The 26,608-nt window shown below is 48.4% G+C and overlaps 2 protein-coding genes across 10 annotated transcripts in view; both read left to right on the forward strand.

The window, feature by feature from the left end:
- The first annotated feature begins 253 nt into the window (after positions 1-253).
- SNUPN (snurportin 1) overlaps positions 254-26,608 on the forward strand; it is a 41,709-nt gene continuing 15,354 nt past the window's right edge. For 2 of the 9 annotated variants that reach the window (XM_047738271.1, XM_047738280.1), the window contains exons 1-3: positions 17,849-18,013; positions 21,098-21,260; positions 24,317-24,464. In XM_047738271.1, coding sequence (XP_047594227.1) covers positions 21,103-21,260; positions 24,317-24,464 — 306 coding nt within the window. In that variant the 5' untranslated portion in view covers positions 17,849-18,013; positions 21,098-21,102. The other 7 variants (XM_047738273.1, XM_047738278.1, XM_047738272.1 and 4 more) reach the window with 7 other exon arrangements.
- IMP3 (IMP U3 small nucleolar ribonucleoprotein 3) lies at positions 7,498-8,695 on the forward strand. Its single transcript, XM_047738281.1, has one exon. The coding sequence runs from the start codon at positions 7,602-7,604 to the stop codon at positions 8,154-8,156; it is 555 nt and encodes a 184-aa protein (XP_047594237.1). The 5' UTR covers positions 7,498-7,601; the 3' UTR covers positions 8,157-8,695.

The raw sequence follows: 26,608 nt of genomic DNA on the forward strand, positions 1-26,608 counted from the left end.
AGTCCAAGGGTGGATGTGTCCGGCTTCACAACGAGCCAGGCCGGGGGGGGAAAACAAGGACTGAGGCTTACACAACAGGCCGCCAACTCCGTCGACCCTGGCGGCCCAGCCGGCTCTGGCCCGGCCTCTGGCCCCCCGGCCCCCAGCCCTCAGCCGGCTCAGGAGCCTTCTCCCCGCCACCGGAGCGGCCAGCCCCCACCCTAGGGAAGGAGGGGGCGCGACGAGGCGCTCTGGCGACTTCTGGCCACTAACTGAGTGGCCTCTTTTGTTTGCCTAGCGCCTCCGCAGTTTCTGAGCCTGAAGCTGACCCTGATCTGAGTCCAAGGATCCCGTCCAAAGGTAAGCCCCGCGGTCCCCGGTCCCGGCGCGCAGGCCCTACAGACCCCCAGCCCTGGCGTGCACGCACACACTCAACAGGAGTTTGGAGAGTGCGCTCCGGCGAGCAGATGGCGCGCTCGGCCGGCTGGCGCTCGGTCCTCCGCTCGGCCCCGCGGTGTCCGGCCGTCGGGCGCCGGGCTATGCCCCCGGCCCGCCTCCTCGTTCAGCACTCGCAGCCCCTCTGCGCCGCCGCCAGCTAGAACCTAGCTCCAAAACAACAGAAAAAAGGGATTCCGGGAGGCGGCGTCCGGAGAAAGGAGGGAATAGCCGAGGGGGAGGTGAGGGGTGGGGAAAGGGAGGGAGGGAGGGAGGAAAAGCTGGCTGGGGAATTGGGCAAACTCCACCGCACTTCCCGTGCGTCCTGGCTGGGCAGGCACGGCCCGGCTCCGCCCTCTCGCGGCCTGGAGCGCAGCAGCCGTCCCCCCCCCCCCCCCCCCCCCCGCCTACTCCTCGCGGCTTTCCTTCTGGCGCTCGCCCTCCCTCGCTCGCTGGATCTGGGGCTGAAGGACGGGGCCGGGATTCCAGGAACCCCCTGCCAGTCCGCCCCGCGGGGAGACACCTCTCACCCGAGGAGCTTGAGCGCCGCCGCCGCCGCCGCCTCTCCTCGCCTCTTGGGTTCTGTCACCCTCCTGCCTTTCCCATGACGCAAGTGACGGAAAACTCCTAAAGTTTGCAGAGTGAGGGCTTGCGAGGAGGATGCCAGAGCCAAGACCCGGGGGAGGGGATTGAAGAAGTGTGCCGGGAGAGCCGCCGACGCCCCCCTCCCATTCCCCTGCACTTTCACCACTTCCCTGGACAGACAGGATGAAACTGGGCCATGGCGCAGCCTGGGGATTGTTCTCCGGAGGGGGCCCCAGGGCGGCCCCAGTGCCAGCAGCGCCCTCTGGGAAGAATCCTTAGAGCCCTGGGATACAGCAGGTCCTGGTACTTTAGCCAGACAGGGCCAGAAGCGCCCCCTGCCCTGGGAGACTTCCTTCAGAGGGAAAGACCTAACCCTACGTATGTAGCAACCGGGAACAAGCTTAGGCACGACCGGTTCCGTGATGCTTTGTGCGGCCACGGGGACTAGATGTTCATCTGCAGTCAGCAGCAAGGAGAGAGGGGTGATCTACAAAGGCTTGGGCGAAGAGGCAGGGGGGGATCTGACACTCGGTCAGCCCATCTGGGACACTTTGGTCGCTGACTGTCGGGCACTCTGCTGGGGGCTGGGGATTACATCACAACAGGCAATAGGTATTGTGCCTTCTTGGGTTTACAGTCCGCAGTCTTGTCTTTAATTCATCTATCCTGTGTCTGTCTCACTCATTCAGTCATGCAATCAAGGAAGCATCAATTTAGTAATCATTCTGTATCAGGCCCCCTAGGCTACAAAGATAAATAAGACATTGTCTTTACCTTCCTGAAGCTCAGATATGTCAGAAGAAGACCGGTAACTCCCTACCCAGTGTCACCAGGGGCATGAAATGTGCATGGGAGGGCACTTGTCCCATGGCTGGAGCAAGGATCAAGGAAGGCTTCCTGGAGGAGGAGGTGCTTAAGGTGAGACCAAGGCTTTAGCCCCTACTCCTCTTCCTGGCTATGCCCTGGAGCCTTGCCTACCCCCTTCCAGCCAGAACGTCCTTCCTCCTCATTCTGACTCTTCCTACTTGTTGCAGATTAATTGGTACAAGGTAGAGCTGCTAAAGTTGGGCACCTTTGGCTGTTTTTTTTGTTGTTGTTTTGGTTTGGTTTTTTTGGTTTTTTAAAAGATTTTCTTTATTTGACAGACAGAGATCACAAGTAGGCAGAGAGGCAGGCAGGGGTGAGGGGAAGCAGGCTCTCTGCTGAGCAGAGAGCCCGATGCAGGGCTCGATCCCAGGACCCTGAGATCATGACCCGAGTTGAAGGCAGAGGCTTTAACCCACTGAGCCACCCAGGCGCCCCACCTTTGGCTGTTTTGAGGGTTATAGGTGCAGGTCTCTGGCCCCAAAACCCAAGTTCATTGGTACAGTGAGTAGATCTGATTCCCTATGCAGGGCTGGCATATGACCTGAATAAAGGCTATGTACAAACCCCTGAAGGCCAGGTTTCTTTTTTTTTTTTTTTTTTAATTTTTATTTGTCACTGTAGTTGACATATAATACATGAAACTAAAATGCATTAGTTTCAGGTGTACAACATAGTGATTTGACAATTACATATATTACCAATTGCTCACGGTGTTAAGTGTAGTGAGCAGCCCAGGTATTAAACTGCAAAGAGAAATACAACTGGTCAGGCAGGCCTGAATTTTTGCATCAACAGAGCATGGCAGTCTGAGCTGCTCCTTAGGAAACCCAGTTACCAGAAGGTTAGCTCAGAACCAGAAAACCCCGTGATAGGAAGAGATGGTGTGACAAGTCTTTTAGCCAAGAAATCTTGAGATCTTGACCCCCACAATAGGGGCAGCCTTAGATTCTTGAATCTAAGCCTTGATTCTAAGGATTCGGGTCATCCTACTCTTGCTACAACCAGAGCTGGAGTATGTTTCCCCCAGCTACTTTTGGGATACCCCTTCTTTGTGATCTCCCTTCAGTTCCCATAGCCTCTCTCCAAGCTGAGCCTAACAACAGCAACTTCTTCATCAGTGCCACACAATGCTGTAAACGTTTTACCTTTATTAGCTCCGTTAATACAATCAGTAGGATTTCTGCTTACCCAACCAGGATCCTAGTCCAGCCACCACCCTGATAGCCTTTGAGTTGGTTCCCAAACACCTCAGTCACACATTCACAGACCAAGAATCTCAGACTTGCTCCCACATCTGTTCTGGGTAGGGTTTTTCTAACTCTCAGGAGCCACCCTTATGTCCAGGTTCTTGGGAAAAATTCTCTTGAGTCTCATAGAGATTTCCATCCCGTACTGGTATCTTCCATTCCCTCCCTTTCAATGACCCTCTTGAAGTCTAGGGATAACACCGCTCCCCCCACCCACCCTGGCCCGGGTGCTAGTCCCTGGGAACTGCACTAACCTTTGTGGTTTCCCTACACCCTGCCCATTCCCTTGAGACAAAGTCCTTTTATTTAATTCTCCTCACATTATTCTTTTTTAAAAAGATTTTTTAATGTATTCATTTGACAGAGGGAAAGAGCTCAAGCTGGGGGAGCAGCAGAGGGAGAGGGAGAAGCAGGCCCTCCGCTGAGCAGGGAGCCCAACCCTGGGATCATGAACGGAGCCAAAGGCAGCCAGCTGCCCCTCCTCACATCGTTCTATTTGGAGTGTGTTCTCTTTCCTGCTGGGGCCCTGACTCATGCTCAGCAAACAGCATCCATTCCCCATCCAAGCACCCAACTCTCTTCCTTTAGCAAAGGAGTCAGCAAGGAGAACTGCAGCCAGTGGTTTCCAGGCTGACCCCACTGGTGGCAGCCAGGGTACATGGGACTACACTGTAACAATGCACACGAGAGGACAAGAACCTGAGATAGTGCAAAGGTACCGGGCTAGGGAGAAATAAATCTGGGACTTTATGCAAGTAGAATGGACTGGAATGGCATCCAACAAGCTGTGGGTATTGAGGAAAAGAGTCAACCCACATCTTTAAAAAATAGATTCTCCACTCTACTTCCCCCACCAGCTACTGCCCCATTTCTCTGCATACATGAGCAAAATTTCTCAAAATAGCCATCTATACTAGCTGCCTGCAATTTCTTTCCTTTCTCTTCTTAAACCCCTCTAGCCAGTCTTTCACAGTCACACTCCACTGAAACTATTCTTGTCAAGGGCAAAGTCATCAATGACCTAATGGTTATTCTCAGCTCCCCTCTTGCTCAACCTCTCAGCATTTCACTGGGCTGATCACTCTTTCCCCCTCTGTACACTTTTCACTTGCATCAGGGAGACCATACTCTCCTGGTTTCCCTTCTACCTCACTGGTTCATCATCCTCTCTCCAATAATTCTTAATCCTAGAGTGACTACAGAAAGTGCTCCTCTTAACTTTTCTAACCTATTCTCTCCTTTGATGACCTCCCAGGATGATAGCTTGATACATCATCTTTCTGCCAATAACATTTCAATTTTTTTAATCTCCAGCCTAGGCCTTTCTCCAGACTCAAATGTCTTTCTCCTTGACATCTCCCCGGGATGTCTAATAGACACCTCCATCCCAACACATCCCAAGAAATACTGGGCACTGCACGCCAGACCTGTTCTATTTGGCAGCCTTTCCATCTCAAGTGATGAGTAGTTTCTTCCACTTGCTCAGGCCAAAAACTGGAGCCATCCTGGACTCTTCTCATCATCCTGGGACTCCTGTTACATCATATTTTCACTACTGCTCTCCTGATTCCAGCCAATGTCTTTCTCACCCAGATCACTGCAACAGCTTCCTAATGATCAGTTTCCATCCTTGCCTCCTGACAGTCTATTCTCAACATGGCAATCAGAGTGAGCCATTTAAAACATGAGTTAGGTGTCAATCCTCTGCTTAAACCATGCAGCATCTCACAAATGTAAAAACCAAATCCTTACTTACTCAAAGGCCTATGAGCCTCTGTCATCTGAACCCTCTTTCTTCCCCTCATAGCCCACTGCTCCAATGAGAATGGCGGTTACTCCTCTTCTGACATGCCAGGTGCATTCCTGTCTTAAAGCATTTGCAGACTGTGTCCTCTTTCTGAAATACTCCTCCCCCAGATATCCATATGGCTAAATCCCTATAAAATATCACCTTCTCAATAAGACCTCCCCTGGGGACGCCTGGGTGGCTCAGTTGGTTAGGCAGCTGCCTTCGGCTCAGGTCATGATCCCAGCGTCCTGGGATCGAGTCCCACATCGGGCTCCTTGCTCGTCGGGGAGCCTGCTTCTCCCTCTGCCTCTGCCTACCACTCTGTCTGCCTGTGCTCATGCGCTCTCTCTCTCTCTCTCTCGAACAAATAAATAAATAAACTCTTAAAAAAATATATATATAAGACCTCCCCTGACATGCCCTATTTAAAATTATAGCCCTTCCTCACCCCCAAAACCCCAGTTTTATTTCATAATGCTTGTCACTTAACACATATAGTTTAGTTTTTACTATGTTTATTGTCTGGGGAGCAGGAAGTTAACCAAGAGTCCTACTGCAGACATGCTGAGCAAGGGCTGAGGATGGAGGTGAGGTTGGAGGAACATGAAGGGTGAGGATGCAGTACAAAGTGGGAGAAGATATTTGTTCCATATATAACTGGTTAAGGCTTAATATTCATAATACATAAAGAACATCTTCAAATCAATTAGAAAAAAAAAGCAAACTGTATTAGTTTTCTATTGCAGCTACTACAATTACCACAAACTTGGTGGCTTAAAGCAACCCAGTTTTATTCTTTCACAGAAATCCAAACTGGATCTCACTGGGCTAAAATTAAAGTGTCATCAGGGCTATTTTTCTTCTGGAGCTCTAAGGAAAAAATCATTTCCTTGCCTTTCCAGCTTCTAGAGGCTGCTCACAGTCCCCTGCTTTTGGATCCCTTTCATCTTCAAAGCCCACTATCACATCACTCAGACTTCTGCTTTCATCATCCTATCTCCTGACTCTTCTGCCCACCTCTTTCATTTATAAAGACCCTTTGAATAACATGGGACCCACCCAGATAATTGAGAATATTCTCACCATCTCAAAATCTTTCATTTAACCACATCTGCAAAATCAGTGTGTATACAAATTACCTGGGGACCTTGTTAAATGCAGATTCTGGTTCTGTAGGTCAGGAATGGGCCTAACATACTGTATTTCCAACAAGCTCTTTGCTGGTCCACTGACTCCACTTTGAATAAAAAGGTTCTCAATGTATTTAGAGATGCATGTGTAATGATAAAACTGTTTTTTACTTTTTTTTTTTAAGATTTTATTTATTGATTTGACAGAGAGAGATCACAAGTAGACAGAGAGGCAGGCAGAGAGAGAGAGAGGGAAGCAGGCTCCCCACCGAGCAGAGAGCCCGATGCGGGACTCGATCCCAGGACCCTGAGATCATGACCTGAGCCGAAGGCAGCGGCCCAACCCACTGAGCCACCCAGGCGCCCCAACTGTTTTTTACTTTTTAAGCAAAAAGAAAAAATAAACACAAAACTCAGAAGAATAGATACCATTAGCTCTGGCTAGAGGAATGACTGGAACAGGTAGATGAAATGGTCCTAGCGACATTTTCTTAAACTGGCTGTCTGGTTCGTAAGTATTCATTATATTTTGTAACTTCCATATATTACATATATTTTTTCCATATCAAGTATTATATACTTAAGAGGACGATGAAAACCATACAAAAATAAGACAAAATGATCACCGAAGAAGCTAGGTGGCGTCAAAGGCCTGGGCAAATAAAGTGGTGAGTCCATATAACTTACAGACGTAACTAGCCATAACAGCGTTAAATTTCTTAAACTCAGTACTGGGTGACCAGAAGTCCACCCACCCAGTCGGGCTAATTTGTATGAGTTCAACTAAGGAGTTAGGTTTCATACTTAATGTCCAAATTTCTCAGACTTGCTCTGTTTTAGGAACCACGTGGCAATCCTGCTAACAATACAGATTTCCAGGAGGCTCCCGTATAGATCTCGATTCTATGCATGTAAGGAAGCAGCCGGGGAATCAGTATTTTATAGGTTCGCTGGCGTCCAGCCCCGCCAGACAGGGAGGAACCGCTAGCCGGCCTGGTGAAGGGCCCGGCGGTAGCGAGCCCCGTGGACTACCGGTCAGCCCCCGAAAGGCCGGCTTCGGAAAGATCCCCACTAGGTGGGAGGGACCCGACGAGAGTTAGCACGGTAAACTCCATCCAACAAGCACGGCGGTCACCCGTCTTCCCCCAGCACTGTCCTCAGCTTCTCTGGGCAGACTCACCTGAAAAGTCCCTAAAAGGTGTAAGTCTGAACGAGAGGAAACGACTACCGCACTAGAGGATACATTTTTGGTAACTTAAGACCTCGCGAAATTTTTTAACAAAAAACGAAAAGAAAAACACCTCCTCGCGACGCCTCCCCGCCCGCCGCCCCACCTCCGGCCTCTCTTAGCGACTTCTTCCAGGTCCCTTCTGCCCACAGAAATAGAAATTCGATACAGAGATGTGAGGCGTGGCTCACTCTGACCAATGGAAATCGAGGGCGTGGCCTTGAGCCTTTCTCTCAGTGGCCAAGGGCCCCAGGCCCGGTCTTCGCTCTCGGAGGCGGAAGTCGCCGGGCGACCCGTACGCGTTTTTAGCCTGGCGTTTTGCGGCACCGGGAGCCGCCATCATGGTGCGGAAGCTAAAGTTCCACGAGCAGAAGCTGCTGAAGCAGGTGGACTTCCTGAATTGGGAGGTCACTGACCACAACCTGCACGAGCTGCGCGTGTTGCGGCGTTATCGGCTGCAGCGGCGGGAGGACTACACGCGCTACAACCAGCTGAGCCGGGCTGTGCGCGAGCTGGCGCGGCGCCTGCGCGACCTACCCGAGCGCGACCCGTTTCGCGTGCGTGCCTCCGCCGCCCTGCTGGACAAGTTGTATGCTCTCGGCCTGGTGCCCACTCGCGGCTCACTCGAGCTCTGCGACTTCGTCACGGCCTCGTCCTTCTGCCGCCGCCGACTGCCCACCGTGCTCCTGAAGCTGCGTATGGCGCAGCACCTCCAGGCTGCCGTGGCCTTCGTGGAGCAGGGCCACGTGCGCGTGGGCCCCGACGTGGTCACCGACCCCGCCTTCCTTGTCACGCGCAGCATGGAGGACTTTGTCACCTGGGTTGACTCGTCCAAGATCAGGCGGCACGTGCTGGAGTACAATGAGGAGCGCGATGATTTCGATCTGGAGGCCTAGCGGGTCGTCCCGGCCAGGGCTGTATCTCATAGATGGGACAGCTGAGAACTGAAGTTTGAGATTCTGTGAGGGCGCTCTCCCTGAGAGTGTGTCAGCCAGGCTTTGGTTCTTAAGAACTTAGCCCCTCAGCTGCAGGCCACGCACAGAGCCAAAGGGTACGGCCGTTTTCCATGAACTTTTGTTAGTCCTTGGACTGTTGATAATTAAATGACTGATTTAAGAGTCACTGGGAAGGAGTTTGGTGCTGCACTGTGGAGTTGTTGGATTGTGTGCCTGAAACATTGTAGTGTGAAGGAACTTTGGTCTCCATCCCTTCCCCTCAGCTTTCCCTGTATTATCTTGTAGCAGGACAGTTTGGTTCAGTCTATTTAATTAGAATACTTGCTCTGGTTTTGTGATTAAGCTATGTACAGACGATGGAGAATTTGGTCTCAAGTTTTCATAAAATGGGTGTTACTGTAGTATTGTGGGTGCCCTTCCTTGCCTAAAGGAAGACTTCCAAATGCCAATAAATGGTCCAGCTGCTTTGTATGTGCAAATTTTTGTCTGTCTGGTTTTCTCTTTTAGGTTCACATCTGGGCTCCCAGGCTCAAGAACCCAGCAGAAAAGAGTAAGGTCGGCAGCGACCTGCCTGTGGGTGAGGCCTGCCACAGGGGGGCATGTGGAGGTTGCAGGATGTTGTACAGGGCTGGGCAAATTTGTCAGTTTACCAATCCCTTCCTCAGAATGAGTGTTTTGGCAGAGCTCTTCCCCACAGGACTTCCTGTTGATATTCCAGCCCCAGGAAGTACCATATTAGAGGGTGAAGTGTTTGCTGTTTGCTTGCCTAAGGAAATAATCACCCTGTAGCTTGGCCATCTAGCGGTTAGAAGCAGCCCAGGGAGGTTCCTGGAAACATGTTCGTGGTAGGAAATTGGAGAATAGGAAGACTACCTCTTTTTACCCAAAACTTAACACAAGGAGAAAAGGAAGGGTGCCAAGACCAATGGATTGGCTTTTACATGTGCCTTCTCCATTACCCAAGGTGAAAGGCAGTATTTGGTAGAGAAACAAGGGAAGGGGATGCTGTGGAAGGTAATAGCAAATGCCTCTACCTGTGTCAGGCACAGTTGTAAGTGCATCACGTGAATTAATCTGTTTAATCCTCCCAGCAGTGCTAAACTAAGAAGTGGGGAATCCAGTTATCCTCTGCTTTTCAGATAAGGGAACTGAGGCAGAGATGGGTCAAACTGCCCAAGTTTGAATAGCCAATAAGTGGCGGAGCTGGCATCATGCTCACTTTAAGAGACTGTCAGTGTTGGCACAGCCAGTCCCTGAGATAATGTAGGGGTATAGAGAGAATCCCCGAATTTGAGTTTCCAAGCCAGCAGAGAAGCAGCATCAACCAATGTGATTGGTCCCCGACAAGATGCTATATAAAGTTTTGAGCAAGGAGCAGGCTTTGGGCTCAAAGACTTAACTCTCACTGAGACCTGTGTTAGGCTGTCCTTTGATCTTCCCAACAACCCTGCAAAGGTATAGGTGGTCTTTTTTTTTTTTTTTTTTTTTAAGATTTTATTTATTTATCTGACAGAGAGAAATCACAAGTAGGCAGAGAGGCAGGCAGAGAGAGAGGAGGAAGCAGGCTCCCCGCTGAGCAGAGAGCCCGATGCGGGGCTCGATCCCAGGACCCTGAGATCATGACCTGAGCCGAAGGCAGCGGCTTAACCCACTGAGCCACCCAGGCGCCCCGGTATAGGTGGTCTTATCCCTGTCTTTAAAGTGTGGGAAATAATTGAAACAAGAACTTTGTCCAAGGTTGGGGTTCAGGTCCAGGCTTATGTGATTCTAAAGGCCATGTTCTTTTCAGGGCCATTGCTTTAGAAGTAGAAGGAAAGAGAATCCTACTTAGCTCAGGTGGCTGGGCACAGTCTCTGCCCATTTGAGGAATGTCCTCAGGGGTCCCAGGATTGGGGATCTCATGGGGAAGCTGATGCTCTAAAAGCCACCTCTGGCTCCTACCCAGATCCCACAGGCCAAGGCAGGTAGATTGACCCTTTGGAGTAGTTGGAGCCTGCTTCTATAGCCCAAACTGATACAACTTCCAAGTTCTCTTAAAGGAAACTGGGTTTAGGGTCTTGGGAGTAAAATACAAGAGTCTTTAGAAAAGTCCTTCTTTGGGAGGAAGATATGAAAGAATAACTTAGCAAAAGTTATCTGAAAACTTAAAAACTGGGGTAGCTCAGTCAGTTAAGCATCTACCTTCAGCTCAGTTCATGATCCCAGGGTCCTGGGATCGAGTCCCACATCTGGCTCCCTACTCAGCAGGGAGTCTGCCCCCCCTCTCCTTCTCCCCCCAATTCATGCGCTCTCTCTGTGTCTCTCTCAAATAAGTTAAAAAAAAAAACTTAAAAAAAACGTAAAAACTTAAAAAACAAAAACAAAACCTAGGCAAGATTCAGAAGGCAAGTTCTCGAACCAGATTACCTGGTCTGAATTGGGGCTTCTAGGCTTAACTAGCTGTGTAACATTGATGATTTTTCTTAGCCTCCTCTGTGCCTCCATTTGCTATATTACAAATATGTGGTAATACAGGGTAGGGGAAAAGAATGGGGAACTACTGCTCAACAGGTACAGAATTTCCAGTTGGGGTGATGAAAAAAATTCGAAAATAGATTGTGGTGATGGTTGTACAATGCTGTGAATGTAATTAACACCACTGAGTTGTGTACTTAAAAATGGCTGAAATGGCACCACCGTTTTTTAATTTTTTTACCACAAATTTTTTTTAAAGATTTTATTCATTTGACAGACTGAGACACAGCGAGAAAGGGAACACAGCAGGGAGAGTGGGAGAGGGAGAAGCAGGCTCTCCATGGAGCAGGGAGCTCGACGCGGGGCTTGATTCTAAGACCCTGGGATCAAGGCCGGAGCCAAAGGCAGATGCTTAACGACTGAGCCATCCAGGCACCCCACCACAAATTTTTTTAAGTTTTATTTAGTGACTTAAGTAATCTCTATACCCAGCATGGGGCTTAAACTCACAACCCTGAGATCAAGAGTCGCATGCCCTACTGACTGAACTGGACAGGTGTCCCCACAATTTTTAAAAAGTGAAAAAAATGGGGGTGTACTGACATTAAAAATTATGGAGAGGATTAAATGGTTTAATTCCTACAAAGTGCTTAGAGGAGCTCCGGGAATGTGTTAAAACCTTAAAGCTTAGCTCCTGCTTCCCCTCCTTCCCCAGGCCACAAAAGAAAGTCAGGGAGCTAGACATGTTACAACCAAAAAGCCTAATGGATGGGGCGCCTGGGTGGCTCAGTGGGTTAAAGCCTCTGCCTTCAGCTCAGGTCATGATCTCAGGATCCTGGGATCGAGACCCGCATTGGGCTCTCTGCAGGACAGGGAGCCTGCTTGCTCCTCTCTGCCTGCCTCTGCCTACTTGTGATCTCTGTGTGTGTGTGTGTCAAGTAAATAAATAAAATCTTAAAAAAAAAAAAAAGCCTAATGGATGAAGAAATGTGGCAGGAGATGGGGCACCTGGGTGGCTCAGTGGGTTAAGCCTCTGCCTTCGGCCCAGGTCATGGTCTTTGGGTCCTGGGGTGGAACCCTACATCCCCCGCATCACCACCCCCTACCTCCCACCCCCCACCCCCCCACCTCACCCCACCCCTCCCCGAATCTGGATCTCTGCTCAGTAGGGGGTCTGCTTTCCCCCTCCCTCTGCCTACTTGTGATCTCTCTCTCTGTCAAATAAATAAAAATAAACAAAATTAAATTAAAAAAAAATGTGGCAGGAGGGAAAATTGATACTACCTCTCAGAGCAATTTTTTTTTATAAAGATTTTATTTATTTGATAGAGAGAGAGAGAGAGATCACAAGTAGGCAGAGAAGCAGGCAGAGAAAGAGAGGGGAGGAAGCAGGCTCCCTGCAGAGCAGAGAGCCCGATGCGGGGCTCGATCCCAGGACTCTGGGATCATGACCTGAGCCGAAGGCAGAGGCTTTAACCCACTGAGCCACCCAGGCGCCCCTCTCAGAGCAATTTTACAATGTGTATCAAGAACTTTAAAAACAGGGCACCTGGATGGCTCAGTCATTAAGCGTCTGCCTTTGGCTCAGGTCATGATCCCAGCATCCAGGGATGGAGGCCTGCATCCGGCTCTCTGCTCAGCAGAGTCTTCTTGTCCCTCTGCCCCTCCTGCTCATGCTTTCTCTCAAGTAAATAAACTCTTAAAAAAAAAAAAAAAATACAGGGCACCTGGGTGGCTCAGTGGGTTAAGCGTCTTCCTTCGGCTGATAAGGGTCATAATCTCAGGGTCCTGGGATCAAGCCCTGTGTCAGACTCTCTGTTCAGCAGGAGTCTACTTCTCCCTCTCACTCTCCTTCTATGATCTCCCTCTCTCTCTCAAATAAATTAAATGTTTAAAAAAATACATTATACCCTCTGATCTAGAAATGTCACTTTCAAGAATTTAGCATAATCATGGGTCTTTGCAGAAAATTAACTACAGGGATCTTCATCACAGTATTTCTAATACAGAATAATAGGAAAAAATAAAAAATGTGTCCCAAGTGGACTGGTTAAATTATTGGATAGCCTTATGATGAAATACAGCCATTAAAAATTATAGGTAAGGGGGCGCCTGGGTGGCTCAGTGGGTTAAAGCCGCTGCCTTCGGCTCAGGTCATGATCCCAGGGTCCTGGGATCGAGCCCCGCATCGGGCTCTCTGCTCAGCGGGGAGCCTGCTTCCCTTCCTTTCTCTCTGCCTGCCTCTCTGCCTACTTGTGATCTGTCTGTCAAATAAATAAATGGAATCTTTAAAAAAAAAAAAATTATAGGTAGGGGCGCCTGGGTGGTGCTGTCAGTTGAGTGTCAGACTCTTGGTCTCGCCTCAGGTCATGATCTCAGGGTTGTGAAATGGAGCCCTGAATGGAGCTCTGCACTCAGTGGGGAGTCTGGGATTCTCTCCGTCTCTCTCTCCCTCTACCCCTCCCCAGCCTCACGCATGTGTGCACATGCGTGCACATGCACACACTCAAATAAATCTTTAAGAAATAATTATTAGGGGCGCCTGGGTGGCTCAGTGGGTTAAAGCCTCTGCCTTCGGCCCAGGTCATGATCTCAGGGTCCTGGGATCGAGCCCCACATCAGGCTCTCTGCTCAGCAGGGAGCCTGCTTCCTCCTCTCTCTCTCTGCCTGCCTCTCTGCCTGCTTGTGATCTCTATCTATCAAATAAATAAATAAAATCTTTAAAAAAAAAAAGAAATAATAATTATTATTATTATTATTATGGCAAGGTAGCCCATCCCCTCCAAGTTTCTGACTCAAGTCTGAGTGGGCCTGAGGTGTGCTGGTCACATTTTAAGAAGCACGAGCCTTGTGCCTAGTCCAATGCATGGCATAAAGCCAGCACTGCGACAATGTGAGATCATCTCCCAACAACTGAGCAGGGCAGAGGCTGTAGGGGCTGCAGGCAAGCCTGGGCAGAAAGCAAGAGAAGCAGGGGCCTGGCTCTGCTGATGTATGTATGATTTGGGGCATACATACCCTCCCGCACTGGACCTCTCTCCCTTTCCTCTCACTAATAGGAGGAGGCTGAACCAGGTGGCCCCTAGTTTCTGCTTGGAAGGTTTTTGATTTGGAGGCGAGAACATGAAAGAGTGCAGTTAACATTTAAAAAGAGGCAGAGAAGAAATTAGAGGTGATTTGCCTGGCCCAATAATCCCCAGTCTGACTCAAGGTGAAGGCTGTGCTAGCTTCAGGACAAATCTGAGAATCCCCCCCCCCCCCCCCCGCGTTTGGCCCCAGGGAAGTTTCTAGGAGATATCTTTCCCCCACTATCCAGGGCTGGGACTATTCCCAGCCTGGGGGGTGGGAGGGCAACATGGGGATGGAACCAAGTCACCCATTCAGCTCACCAGCTGAAAATCAGGAGCAAAATGAGACCCCCTTGAAATACAGAGCAGGCAACGTCTCCTGGGCTAAAGATAAGGAACTTTGTACTCACTAGGGCCTGGATTAAAATCATGGCCCATCACTTTCTGACTGTTCATGACCTGGGTGAGCACTTCTGTCTACAGGGAAGAGACTATTTTGGGCTCGCCTAACTAGTTGACATACTTATGATTAAGTAAATCAGTAAGGGAAAGGTTATCTTATAACAAGAAGTTACATATTAATAAAACAAGATTTTTGAGGATTTACTCCGTGCCAGGTACTATCCTAATCACCTTACCTGAATTATGTCACTTAACTCTAACCACCTTGCGAGGTAGGTGCTATTATTAGCCACATTTTATGGGGGGAGGAAACTGAGGCATAGGTAGGTGAAATGAAATAACACATGGGCCATAGAGCCAGCTGGTAGGTGAGTCTGGATTTGGACCCAGGCCATCTAGCTCCAGAGCAAAAGACCTGAACCACTCTGACATGCTTCCTTTCACCCAGAGCTGGGCCCTAGGGACATTTGTGAGCATGGGGAAGAAGAGCTTTGTCCCCTCTGAGCTTTAGGGTCTCCTGTGCCTGCGGCTTCTGCATCCTGGCTCATGTGACACCTATTAGTACATAATATTGCCACCCTCTCACGTCAGAGTCTCCCTCCTGCCACAACTGGCTGGAGAATCCCTCTCTTACAGGGTCTCCAAGTGGGCGATGAGAAGCACTGGTCCTCAAGATGGCTTAGATGGTACAGGGCCTAGGCTTAAAGCATATCAAATTACACGGGGGGGGGGGGGGGAGCTGTTCCTTTTTCAATTCTCTTTCAGTTCCAGTAACCCCAAGGGGAAGGTCTTGGCTATGGGGCTAGACTTGAACACTGTATAATTCTTGCTACCTCCTCCCCTCTTTGAGAACAGTAAGACTTCTCAGTTGTTCTAGTTGTTTTTTTTTTCTGCATATATCTCAAAGGCAGCCCTTCCTGCCACAACTTTAGTGCAAGCCCTACTCATTGGCCTCCTGATCACCACGAGGATTTCGGTTCTCCACTGAGTAGCCAGGGTGAGCTCTTTCAAGCTCAAAGTTATCTCATAACTTTAAAAACCTCCATCTGGAATGCAGGTAAAATCCAAACTCCCGGCTACAGGAGTTACAGGCATCCCACCTGCCTCTGTGACCTCGCTGCCTCCCCTTCCTCCTGTGCCTCCTGTCTACCCCCTCACACAAACCTCTCTGGAAATGCATTCAGTCTCCCTGTCTTCACCAATGGCTCCTTTTCATCATTTGGGTCTTGACTCAAATGTCATCTCCTAAGAAGAGTTCCCTGAATACTGGCCCAGCAGCCCCATGCCACTCCCTCTCAACCCAGCCACCTGAGCTCCTTAACATTGGTCTGCCCCCCAGCTATAACCTGTAGCTCTTGGTTTTCTCTTGGGCTGTAAGGTCCTGGAGGGTAGAGACTGGGGCAGTCTTGGTCATTTTGATATTTCCTGTGCTTGGCTCAGTACCTAACCTACAGTAGATATTAAACACATACCTGTTAATTGACTGATGACACAGTGACATTCGGGAGTCCTCCTGAGAGCTTCTTTTGGAAATGGCTGGCCACCTTCCTGCTCTTGAGGTCCTCTTTTTTAGGGAGGGATTCTCCCACTTGTGGGCACTTACTGGGTGATTTTAGTGGGTGCACAGATTCCACCTGAAATAACATCACCATGGAGAAAGGGGAACTTCCCTCTTCCATTATCTTTGAATTTTCCTCATTGTACAAGAGGAAAATTCTGTTAGTGTTACTCCTTATCACTTCTCCAACACTTGCTGATCTCGGATTCTTACAAAGTCCTCAGTTTCACAGTTTCCTGCACATACCGGTATTTACCTAGATTATACCATTATATTATTTTCACTGTGTATATATTTTATAGATACTTTGTTAAAGTGGGAAGTGATTTAAGGTAATGCTATGGTGTTCCTCTCTTAAATAAACTTATTTAGGTTTTTTAAAATAGCAAATTGACTTAAAGACATTAAACACAGGTGTATGCGTCTGTGGCCGGTATTGTGAAGGGGGGGTGCCTTTGGTGATAGTTGGGGGACCTCTCACTGTTCCAGGCAGAGCAGGCCCTTCTGGAACATAGACTAACTCCAAATGAGTCCCTGGGCCAAGTGCCATTTAGTTTGTTCAGTGATATGAGAAGTTATTCAGCTGAGTATGAATGAGCCTTTTCCCTGGACCTCAGTGCATGAATTTGGGGGACCTCTTTGTCAATCGCAGTCTATTTTGCTTTAATGTGTAGGGCCTCTGTTCTTTTCTGTGCAGTTCCGACAACTTGGTATAAACTCCATGGTCATGAGTAGAGAATGGTGGATCCGGGACACAGAATACTTAACATCCTGATGTTAAAGTTCCCTAGTGAAGTCTGGCCCTGGGCTTTTCTTTGTCCATCTTATAAGCCAGACAAACATGAGCTATTATTTGAGAATACACCAAATAAATAACCTAGTGCACAGCTTTGCTCAGCCCAACTACTGAAAGACAACTCAGCTACATAAATTCTAAGGTCCAAAAAATTGGACCTTCCAGGGCCCTAAGTACCCTTTACCCTCTGTGCCAGTCGGATCTCCTATTCTTTTCAGTCCAAATGGATGGTGTTAGGTATTTAAAATATGCAGCAAGTATACATCTTGGCATTCCTTTGACTCAAAATGTGCCAGCTTTGTGTATTTTCTGTAGTATACTAATACCCAATTTCTCCATAAGTCAAACATTCACAAATTCAAATGTTTGGCTTGAAAGCTGTGTGGCTTTGGACAAGTACTTAACCTCTCTGAGCTTCAGTTTACTTCCTTGAGTTGTATGAAGATTAAAGGAGATAATGCAGGTGAAGCAGTGTCCAGCATTCAATAAATGGCTGTCATATTTTTAGTTTGCATCTCACCAGTCCCCTCCCTCCAGGAAGCTGCACTCTAATTTGATTAGCTCTCCTAACTATATCTCGGCAGCTTCCTCTCCACCCCTTGCAGTCATTCAGTCATTTCTTTACCAAGATCTACTGCGTGCCTTGTTTTGTGCTGCACGCAGTCTCCGCTAAGCAGGAATCAAGCCAGGTCCCCAAGCCAGGTACCAAGCCCACAGCCGAGTAAGAAAGACTCGCAAACGGAGCAGATGGGCTGGAATGGAGGTATGTGGCCCGTGCAGCCAGAGCGAATGCGGCGGCAATGTCTCACTGAGACTTGGGGGTGTGAGGAGTCGACGGAGAGAGGGTGTCATTCAGGCAACTGGCAGTGCCCGTACAAAAAAGCACAAGCACAGGAGAGAGCGCGGACTGCTGGTGTACGCCTAAAGCCTGGGTGCATCTGGGGCAAGCTTCAGGACCCGGGGCCGGAGGGCTTTGAATCGGGGTTCCTCCAACTGACAAAAGGAGGAGCCCCGAGGAGCTTGAGCTCAGGAGTGAAGCCTCGGCCCGGCCAAGCCACCTCGAAGGAACGGTTCCGGACAGTGCACCACTAGAGCCTGTGGACCCCCGCTGCGGCCGACCGAGAACAGGCCAGCCACTGAAGGCGGAAATCACTGCCCGCGAGCTAGCGGACTGCGGCTGCACTACCAGCATACACGGCGGTGGGCGGAACCGGAAACTCCGGGCGCGTGGCTGGTGGGCCAGGCGGCGCTGCTGCGGCCCAGGGGGCGGGCCCGGCTCTCTCTGGACAGCTGATTGGTCGGCCCCCGGCAGCGCGGCCGCGGCTCCTGGAACTGTCACCTCCGAGGGGTGAATCCTGGGTTCGAGCCTGGGCCCCTCCGGCTGCCGAATTGCTTCTCGGTTCCTTGCTAGCACCCCCGGCCTTCCGAGGTGTCCCGTGGAGAGGTAGAGCCAGGCCCGGGCTTGTCTTGGGCGCGCTGCTCCTTTTCTGTTCCAGACTTTCGGGCCAGGACCGCTCAGGTAGTTTTTGTGGGGGAGGGGCGAATCATGCGTAGCCTATGGGACCTCGTCCCTAGAGAAAGGTAATGCGGGGCTGTGGCGTGGAGGACAACCGAGTGGCTCAGGTAGAGGCCTGGGGGCTGAAGCCTGGCGAAAGCCTCAGAGGAGGCCTCAATCTCGGACTGAGGAGTGGGAGGGGAGGAGGAGGCGGCAGGGGACTTGCGTGGGTCTGGACGAGACCGCCCAGGATGAGGTCAGAACTCCTGGAGGCAGGACCATCCGGGGAATGGGTTGAAAGAGTAGGAGCCAGCCAAGAACAGCCATAAAGGTACAGACGACCGCCCCAGTATCCAAGGCATGTTTAATGATTTTGTGATTCTTGTCAGAACGGGAGGCCACACCGAGATAAAGCGAGATACGACCTAGTAAGTGTATTTTAGATGTGGGCATCACTTTGGTAAGCCGAAGACATAATTAATTTTTTAAAAGATTGTATTATGGAAGTGTTTAGACTTCTATAAAAGTCAATAAAACACGGAAAATAGCATACCATATGGATCCAAGTTCTAGTCACCCAGCCTCAACCACAAATGGCCACCCTGGTTGCATTACACATATGTTAAGATTCGCCTCAAATCCATACCTGTAATATGTCAATCTTAAGTTTAAAAACAAAAAAGTTCCTTTTATATTGAATGGGTATAGAGGTTCAGTTTTGCAAGATGAGAAGAGTTCTGGAAATCGGTTGCACAACAACTACTGAACTGTAACTTAAAAATGGTTAAGATGGTAAACTTTATGTCATGGGTTTGAACCACAAATCTTTTTAAAGTTTCTTTCAAGTTTAAAAAAAAAAGATGCTGCAAATTAGGGGAAAAATCTGATCTTCAAATGTGCAATGGAAAGTAATTCATTGCCAAGTAGAGGCCCATAGAATTGTTTTTAACTATGGAGGCTCTGGAATGAACCTGTTGGTTTTGGTGCTCAGAGCAGTGGGACCTGGCCTGGGGTGCAGTTTAAGCACTGGAGGTGCCCTCTGGTTTATACTAGACCTAACCTGAAGGGTTAGACCCACCTGGCTTTGCCAGATTTCTCCTGAATATTCCTGTTTCTTACACTCAGAGGCATACCTTTAACCCATAGTCAAGCTCCTGTACCTTCATTCACAGAGAGTGAGTGAAGTGTGAATTTGTCTTTTTCTCTCCATTCTCATTCTTTAGGGCACACCTGGGTACTCTGTCTCCAATCTACTCCATCTCCCAAATGTACCACAGGTCAGCCTTTCACACTCCTTGGTGTTAATTGGTAGGCAACCTCTCTCTTCCAAGTGAGCCCTACATGGGTAGCCCTGAAACCTCCTTTTGCCCCCCCCCCAAACAAACAAAACAAACTATAAAATGAGAAAATAACTGCCAGGTTTGGGTTTTGGGCTCCCCTTATCTTGCTCTAGGGGCCCCAGGGCTGGCTAAATTTTCTTACTGTAAGTTGGCTTTTATTAGAGAGTCAAACAATTATGGATAAAATTTGCATCAGAAAGTTATATTAGGGGCGCCTGGGTGGCTCAGTGGGTTAAGCCGCTGCCTTCGGCTCAGGTCATGATCTCAGGGTCCTGGGATCGAGTCCCGCATTGGGCTCTCTGCTCAGCGGGAAGCCTGCTTCCCTCTCTCTCTCTCTCTCTGCCTGCCTCTCCGTCTACTTGTGATGTCTCTCTGTCAAATAAATAAATAAAATCTTTAAAAAAAAAAAAAAAAAAAAAGAAAGTTATATTAGAGGGGTCACTTGGCCGGCCAGTTGGTGGAGCATGTGATTCTTGATCTTAGGGTTGTGAATTCAAGCCCCACATTAGGCATAGTACTTTAAAAAATAAAATGCAGGCATCTGGGTGGCTCATTTGGTTGAGAGTCTGCCTTCAGCTCAGGTCATGATCCCAGGGTCCTGGGATCGAGCCCCATATGGGGCTCCCTGCTGAGCAGGAAGCCCGCTTCACCCTCTCCCTCTGCCTGCTGCTCCCCCTACTTGTGTTCTCTCTCTCTCTGTCAAATAAATAAATAAAATCTTTTACAAGATAAAATATATGCATTAAAAATAACTTATATTAGTTTTTGAGTAATGGCTATTTAGAACTATTCAGGAAAAAATTAGACACTTGATCATATCACTAGATAGTAATGATGGTAAGACGGAATTAGTGACAGGGCTGCTGGTAATGAATGACAAAGCAAAAGCTAGATTCAATCACAGGGTGAGCTTGCTTAGTGCTCGATATGTAAATATATATCTTTTTTCAAAGATTTTTATTTATTTATTTATTTATTTATTTATTTTTAAAGATTTTATTTATTTATTTGACAGAGAGATCACAAGCAGGCAGAGAGGCAGGCAGAGAGAGAGGAGGAAGCAGGCTCCCTGCTGAGCAGAGAGCCCGATTCGGGGCTCGATCCCAGGACTCTGAGATCATGACCTGAGCCGAAGGCAGCGGCTTAACCCACTGAGCCACCCAGGCGCCCCGATTTTTATTTATTTGAGACAGAGAGTGAGTGAGAGAGAGACAGCATGAGAAGGAGGCATGTTGGGACGCCTGGGTGGCTCAGTTGGTTGGACGACTGCCTTTGGCTTAGGTCATGATCCCGGAGTTCCGGGATCGAGTCCCACATCAGGCTCCCAGCTCCATGGGGAGTCTGCTTCTCCCTCTGACCTTCTCTTAGTTCATGCTCTCTCTCACTGTCTCTCTCTCAAATAAATAAATAAAATCTTTAAAAAAAGAAGGAGGCATGTTAGAGGGAGAAGCAGGCTCCCCAAAGGGTGGGAGCCTTACTCAGGGACTCGATCCTGGAGCAAACTGAGCAGCCCAGGTGCCCTGTAGATATATACATGTTCACTGAGAGCTATCAAGATGATTGTTATTGAAGTATCTGCAGGAAATAATGCTATTGCTCCTATATAACTCATTTACCCTTTAACTTCCTTTTTCTCCATAGAAACAGTTGTGATTTTGGATTAAGTGAGTTTTGTTTAGGAATACAGCCATCATGTTACATCATAACTGCCTGTACACAGGAGGTGATATGAAATCAATGAACCATTTTCTTATGTTTTTCTTTGTAGGGAAGATGGAAGAGCTGAGTCAAGCCCTGGCTAGTAGCTTTTCTGTGTCTCAAGATCTGAACAGCACAGCTGCCCCACACCCCCGCCTGTCCCAGTACAAGTCCAAGCACAGTTCCTTAGAGCAGAATGAACGGCGCCGTCGGTTGTTGGAACTGCAGAAATCGTAAGGGATGCTTTAACTCTTTGGCCTCTTTCTTCAGGTTAGGAGCTGGGAGCCAACCAGGAAGCTCTAGGTCTGGTTTTTTCAAAGTAGCCCCTTTGTACATACATCTTGCCCATGAAGTTGGGAGGCAAAAATCCTGGCAGAGGTAGACATGTACACTGAAAGCTTAGGAAAAGATGGAAACATCGGCAGATACTGAAATTTGAAAGCAAAAGCTCACTTATTTGGTTAAATTTTTCTTTTTTTCCTGGCAGCAGTACCGAGCTTTGCGATTTAGGGACTTGTGAAAGCCACGCCCAGACTTCCACTCCCCACATTCCCCGTGTGGCTTCTGCACTCTGAATCCTGGCATTGGTGTGGTCTTCCTGTCTGCCTTCAGCCCAAATGTTTCTGTGGAGCCCTTGAGAGTTCAGTACAAATAATTCCACAGGGAATCTGAGGAAATGTCTTCCATACACTGAATTCTCAGTGCCAAGATGAGCAAGCAGGCAAAGAGAGCAGGATAGGAGAGTTTGAGGCTGGGCTGCTCTGAAGGCAGGCCCTGTCCATTTTTCCTGTGTACAACATGAGCCTCTTGGTCATAAGGAATTGAGGATTCGAAGGAACTATTAACAGCTGCACAGTTTCTCTATGATCTGCATTCTGCCCAGTGCTGCGTCATTAGCTGTATTTAGCAGAAATGGTTCCCTGTGGCCTCTGGGTTGCTTGTAGATTACATTCTCAGATCACCTCCCCCACTCCCCACCCTCACCTCTGTTGTTTAAATATTATAATTAATTATTTTGGAATAGGTAACACATTGATTGTATGTATTCCGATTCAAAATTCAAAATTTGTACGAGTATATGGTGAAAAGTCTCCATCCCAGTATGATGCTAAGTGAAATAAGTCAGACTGAATATGATTTCGCTCATATGTGGACTCTGAAAAATAAAACAATTAAATAAACAAACAAAAAGTAGAATCAGACTGTAAACACAGAGAACAAATCTGTGGCTGCCAGAGGGGAGGGGGTAGAAGGATGGGCACAATGGGCAAAGGCGGTGGGAGAGGCAGGCCTCCAGTTACAGAATGAATGAGTCTTGGAAATAAAAGGCACAGTGTAGGGAATACAGTCAATGATATTTAATAATGTATGGTGATAGATGGTAGCTACACTTGTGGTGAGCACCAGAGATAACAGAGAGAAGTTGCATCATTGTATGTACACTGGAAACTAATGTAACCTTATGCGTCAACTGTACTCAACAAAAAAAAATTAAGAAAATAAAAGTCTCCCTCCCAATTCTGTCCTCTGGCCATTCAGTTCCTCTCCCATATTATTAGTTTCTTTTGTATCTTTCCAAAGATATTCTGTGCAGATATGAGCAAGTGTGTGGTTGTACGTGTATATGCCATTTTTTTAAAACAGAGGCAGCATACAATACACAGTTCTGCACATTTTATTTAACGGCGTTTTTTTTTTCAGAGATTCTGTATCAGTACCATCCTGCTCGGCAGAAAGTCTGCTTGTCCCTCTCCTTCTGCCCCTCCCCCTATTGTGCACTCTCTGTCTTTTTAGGCACCCCTAAATAAATAAAATCTTTAATAAAAAAATATTAAATCATAAACTAAGAGGCCTGTTATGAAAGTCAGATAAGAACTGGAGGAAGGGCACACCTGGGTGGCTTCGTTGGTTAAGTGTCTGCCTTTGGCTCAGGTCATGATCCCAGGGGCCTTGGATCAAGTCCCACATCAGGCTCCCTGCTCCACTGGGAGTCTGCGGCTCCCTCAGCCCCTCCCCGTCTCGTTCCTTCTCTCTCTCTCTCAAATATTTTTAAAATTTTTTTTTATTTGAGAGAGGGAGAGGGAGAACCAGGCTCCCTGCTGAGCAGAGAGACCAATGTGGGGCTCAATCCCAGGACCCTGGGATCATGACCTCAGCCAAAGGCAGACTCTTTTTTTTTTTTTTTTTTTAAGATTTTATTTATTTATTTGACAGAGATCACAAGTAGTCAGAGAAGCAGGCAGAGAGAGAGAGGAGAAAGCAGGCTCCCTGCTGAGCAGAGAGCCCGATGCGGGGCTTGATCCTAGGACCTTGGGATCATGACCTGAGCTGAAGGCAGAGGCTTTAACCCACTAAGCCACCCAGGTGCCCCAAATAAATAAAATCTTTAAAAAAAAAAAAAAAAAAGGAGCTGAAAGAAGGCCTGGCAGCTCCTTAGAAAGCCATATAAATTAGGGGCACTTCGGTGGCTTAATCCGGTAAGCTCCCATTCTTGATTTTGGCTCAGGTTATGAGTCAAGATCTCAGGGTTGGGCTCCATGCTCAGTGGGGAGTCTGCTTGCGAGTCTCTCTCCCTCTGCTCCCCCCACATGCACACACATTCTCTCTCTCTCTCTCTCTTTCTCTCTCAAATAAATAAATACATCTTTGAAAAATAAAGAAAGAGGGGCACCTGGGTGGCTCAGTTGGTTAAGCATCTGCCTTCAGCTCAGGTCATGATCCCAGGGACCTGGGATCAAGCCCCATGTTGGACTCCCTGATCAACAGAGAGCCTACTTCTCTCCATCTGCTGCTCCCCCTGTTTATGTACTCGCTCACTCTCTCTTTCTGTCAAATAAATAAATAAAATATTTTTTTAAAATAAATAAGTAAAAAAGAAAGAAAGAAAGCTGTATACCTTGGAAACTCCTCACATCTCAGTGACTCCTCTCTTTAATTACCGGGAGCCTTTGGATAAGATGCCTGCCAGGCAGGAAAGTGTCAGCTCTAAGGGGGGAGTAGAGATGAGAATCTGGAATGGTGTGTGCAGGAGCAGGGTCAGCCTTTCCAGCTAGTGAATCTTGAAAATTCCTTTCAACATGTTACTCTGTTTTTAGGATACTCTGAGGAAGGCTGAGTGCACTCAGAGGGGGCTAGTTTAGCATTACAAAGGAAATTCTACCATCTCTTCCACTAGAATCCCCAGGCTGCTCCTGAACTTAAAACCCTTGAGTTAAACTAAAATTGTCACATTGTATGGGGTCTTCCAAGGAGACATAAAAGGCCTGTCCTTGTGCCTTCTTTTCTCCAGTAAGCGGCTAGATTACGTGAATCATGCCAGAAGACTGGCTGAAGATGACTGGACAGGGATGGAGAGTGAGGAAGAGGAAGATAAGAAAGATGATGAAGAGATGGACATTGACACTGGCAAGAAGTTACCAAAACGCTATGCTAATCAAGTGAGTAGTCCAGGGAAGGTGAGGCCCAGGTCCAGCCCCACCGAAGCAAATGTTGCCATAAAGAGAGGAGGAGACAGGAAGAAGGAATAGGGGACTGCAAAGAGGCTGGTTATGTGCATCAGGTATATGGACTAAGAGAAGAAATGGCTCCGGTGCCATGTGGTAATGGGGTCGGGGAAGGCGCTTGTCACAGAGGGAGGCTGGGGTGCTGGGTTTGAGAACATTTACCCAATGCCACTGCAGAAAGCCACTGGGCTATTGCTACACTAACAGAGTCCATGCACTTAACATTTCTTAGTGGTCATTGTAGGGCAGCTCTAGATCGGGCCTGACCAGGCTAGCACTGTGCCCACCCCACCTCCTAGGTTATGGGTCTTTCCTGAGCAGTAGACTAACATGTCAGTCTTGGATCTTCACATTCAGATGGTGGAAGGTGGGGAGGACAGCTGCCCTTGAATATGGGGCACCTGGCCAGCCACGCCAGGCCTGCCAGTTGGCCTACATGAGGTTGAGGCCATGAAACAATAGATGACAATAACAAACTTGACTAAGTGGCCTGTTGGTTGCAGAAAGAAACCAGTGTGGTTTGTGGAGCCACAGGGGAAGCAGGCATGGAGACCGTTCAGTACCCCATGGTGCCCAGGTATTCCAGAAGGCAGGGGATGAGTCCATGTGGAGTCAGGGCTCTACCTTGCTATTATATTCTTCTCTCTATACCTATATCTTGTCGGCTCAAAATCCTGTCCCACCTTAAGATATGGTTTCTGGGGGTGCCTGGGTGGTTCAGTCAGTTAAGTGTCTGCCTTCCGCTCACCTTATGGTCCCAGGTTCCTGGGATCGAGCCCTGCATCTGGCTCTCTGCCCAGGAGGGAGCCTGCTTCTCCCTCTCCTTATGCCTGCCGCTCCCCCTGCTTGTTCTCTTCCACCACCCCTGCCGAATAAATAAATAAAATCTTAAAAAAAAAAAAAAAAGAATATGGTTTCTGGGTACACCCGCTCCCATCTTCTTTCTGTGTCCCCGATACAGCACAGTAACATCTTCTATGATAAAGTACAGTTCCGTTCTGTTCAGCAAGCATTGTTGAAGGCCCTGCTCTGTATTAAGCTAGACTATGTGTGGGAAGATGGACAAGGGTCCTGTACTGGAATAAGTGGAGATTATGGTTTTTGCCGTAAGAAAGTGAGATTAGCTAACAGCAAGGAAGGAAGCAAGGTTATGAAATCAGGAAAAGGTTATTGAGGGCGCCTGGGTGGCTCAGTGGGTTAAGCCTCTGCCTTCGGCTCAGGTCATGATCTCAGGGTCCTGGGATCGAGGCCCGCATCGGGCTCTCTGCTCAGCGGGGAGCCTGCTTTCTCTTCTCTCTCTCTATGCCTGCCTCTCTGCATACTTGTGATCTCTCTCTCTGTTTCAAATAAATAAATAAAATCTTTAAAAAAAAAAAAAAGGTTATTGAAAGAGGAGGTAGCTTTTTCCTTTTTTTTTTTTTTAAAGATTTTATTTATTTATTTGACAGAGAGAGAGATGACAAAGAGTCAGAGAGGCAGGCAGAGGGAGAGGGGGGAGGCAGGCTCCCTGCTGAGCAGAGAGCCCAATGTGGGGCTCAATCCCAGGACCCCAAGACCATGACCTGAGCCAAACGAAGGCAGAGGCTTAACCCACTGAGCCACCCAGGTGCCCCAGCTTTTTTCTTTTTTCTTTTTTTTTTTTTTTTCTTTTTTTTTTTAAAGATTTCATTTATTTATTTGACAGAGAGATCACAAGCAGGCAGAGAGGCAGACAGAGAGAGAGGAGGAAGCAGGCTCCCTGCTGAGCAGAGAGCCCGATGCGGGGCTCGATCCCAGGACTCCGAGACCACGACCCGAGCCGAAGGCAGCGGCTCAACCCACTGAGCCACCCAGGCGCCCCTAGCTTTTTTCTTTTTTAAAGATTTTATTTATTTATTTGAGAGAGGGAGAGAGTGTATACATGAGCAGGGGGAGAGGCAGAGGGAAAAGCAGACTCCCCACTGAGCAGGGAAGCCCGACACAGGGGCAGGGCTCATCCCAGGACCCCGGGATCATAACCTGAGCCAAAGACAGCCACTTAACCCACTGAGCCCCCCAGGCACACCAAGAGGAGGTAAGACATTGAAAGGCAGAGGTGC

The sequence above is a fragment of the Lutra lutra genome, chromosome 7 (assembly GCF_902655055.1).
Source record: "Lutra lutra chromosome 7, mLutLut1.2, whole genome shotgun sequence".
Taxonomy (NCBI): Eukaryota; Metazoa; Chordata; class Mammalia; order Carnivora; family Mustelidae; genus Lutra; species Lutra lutra.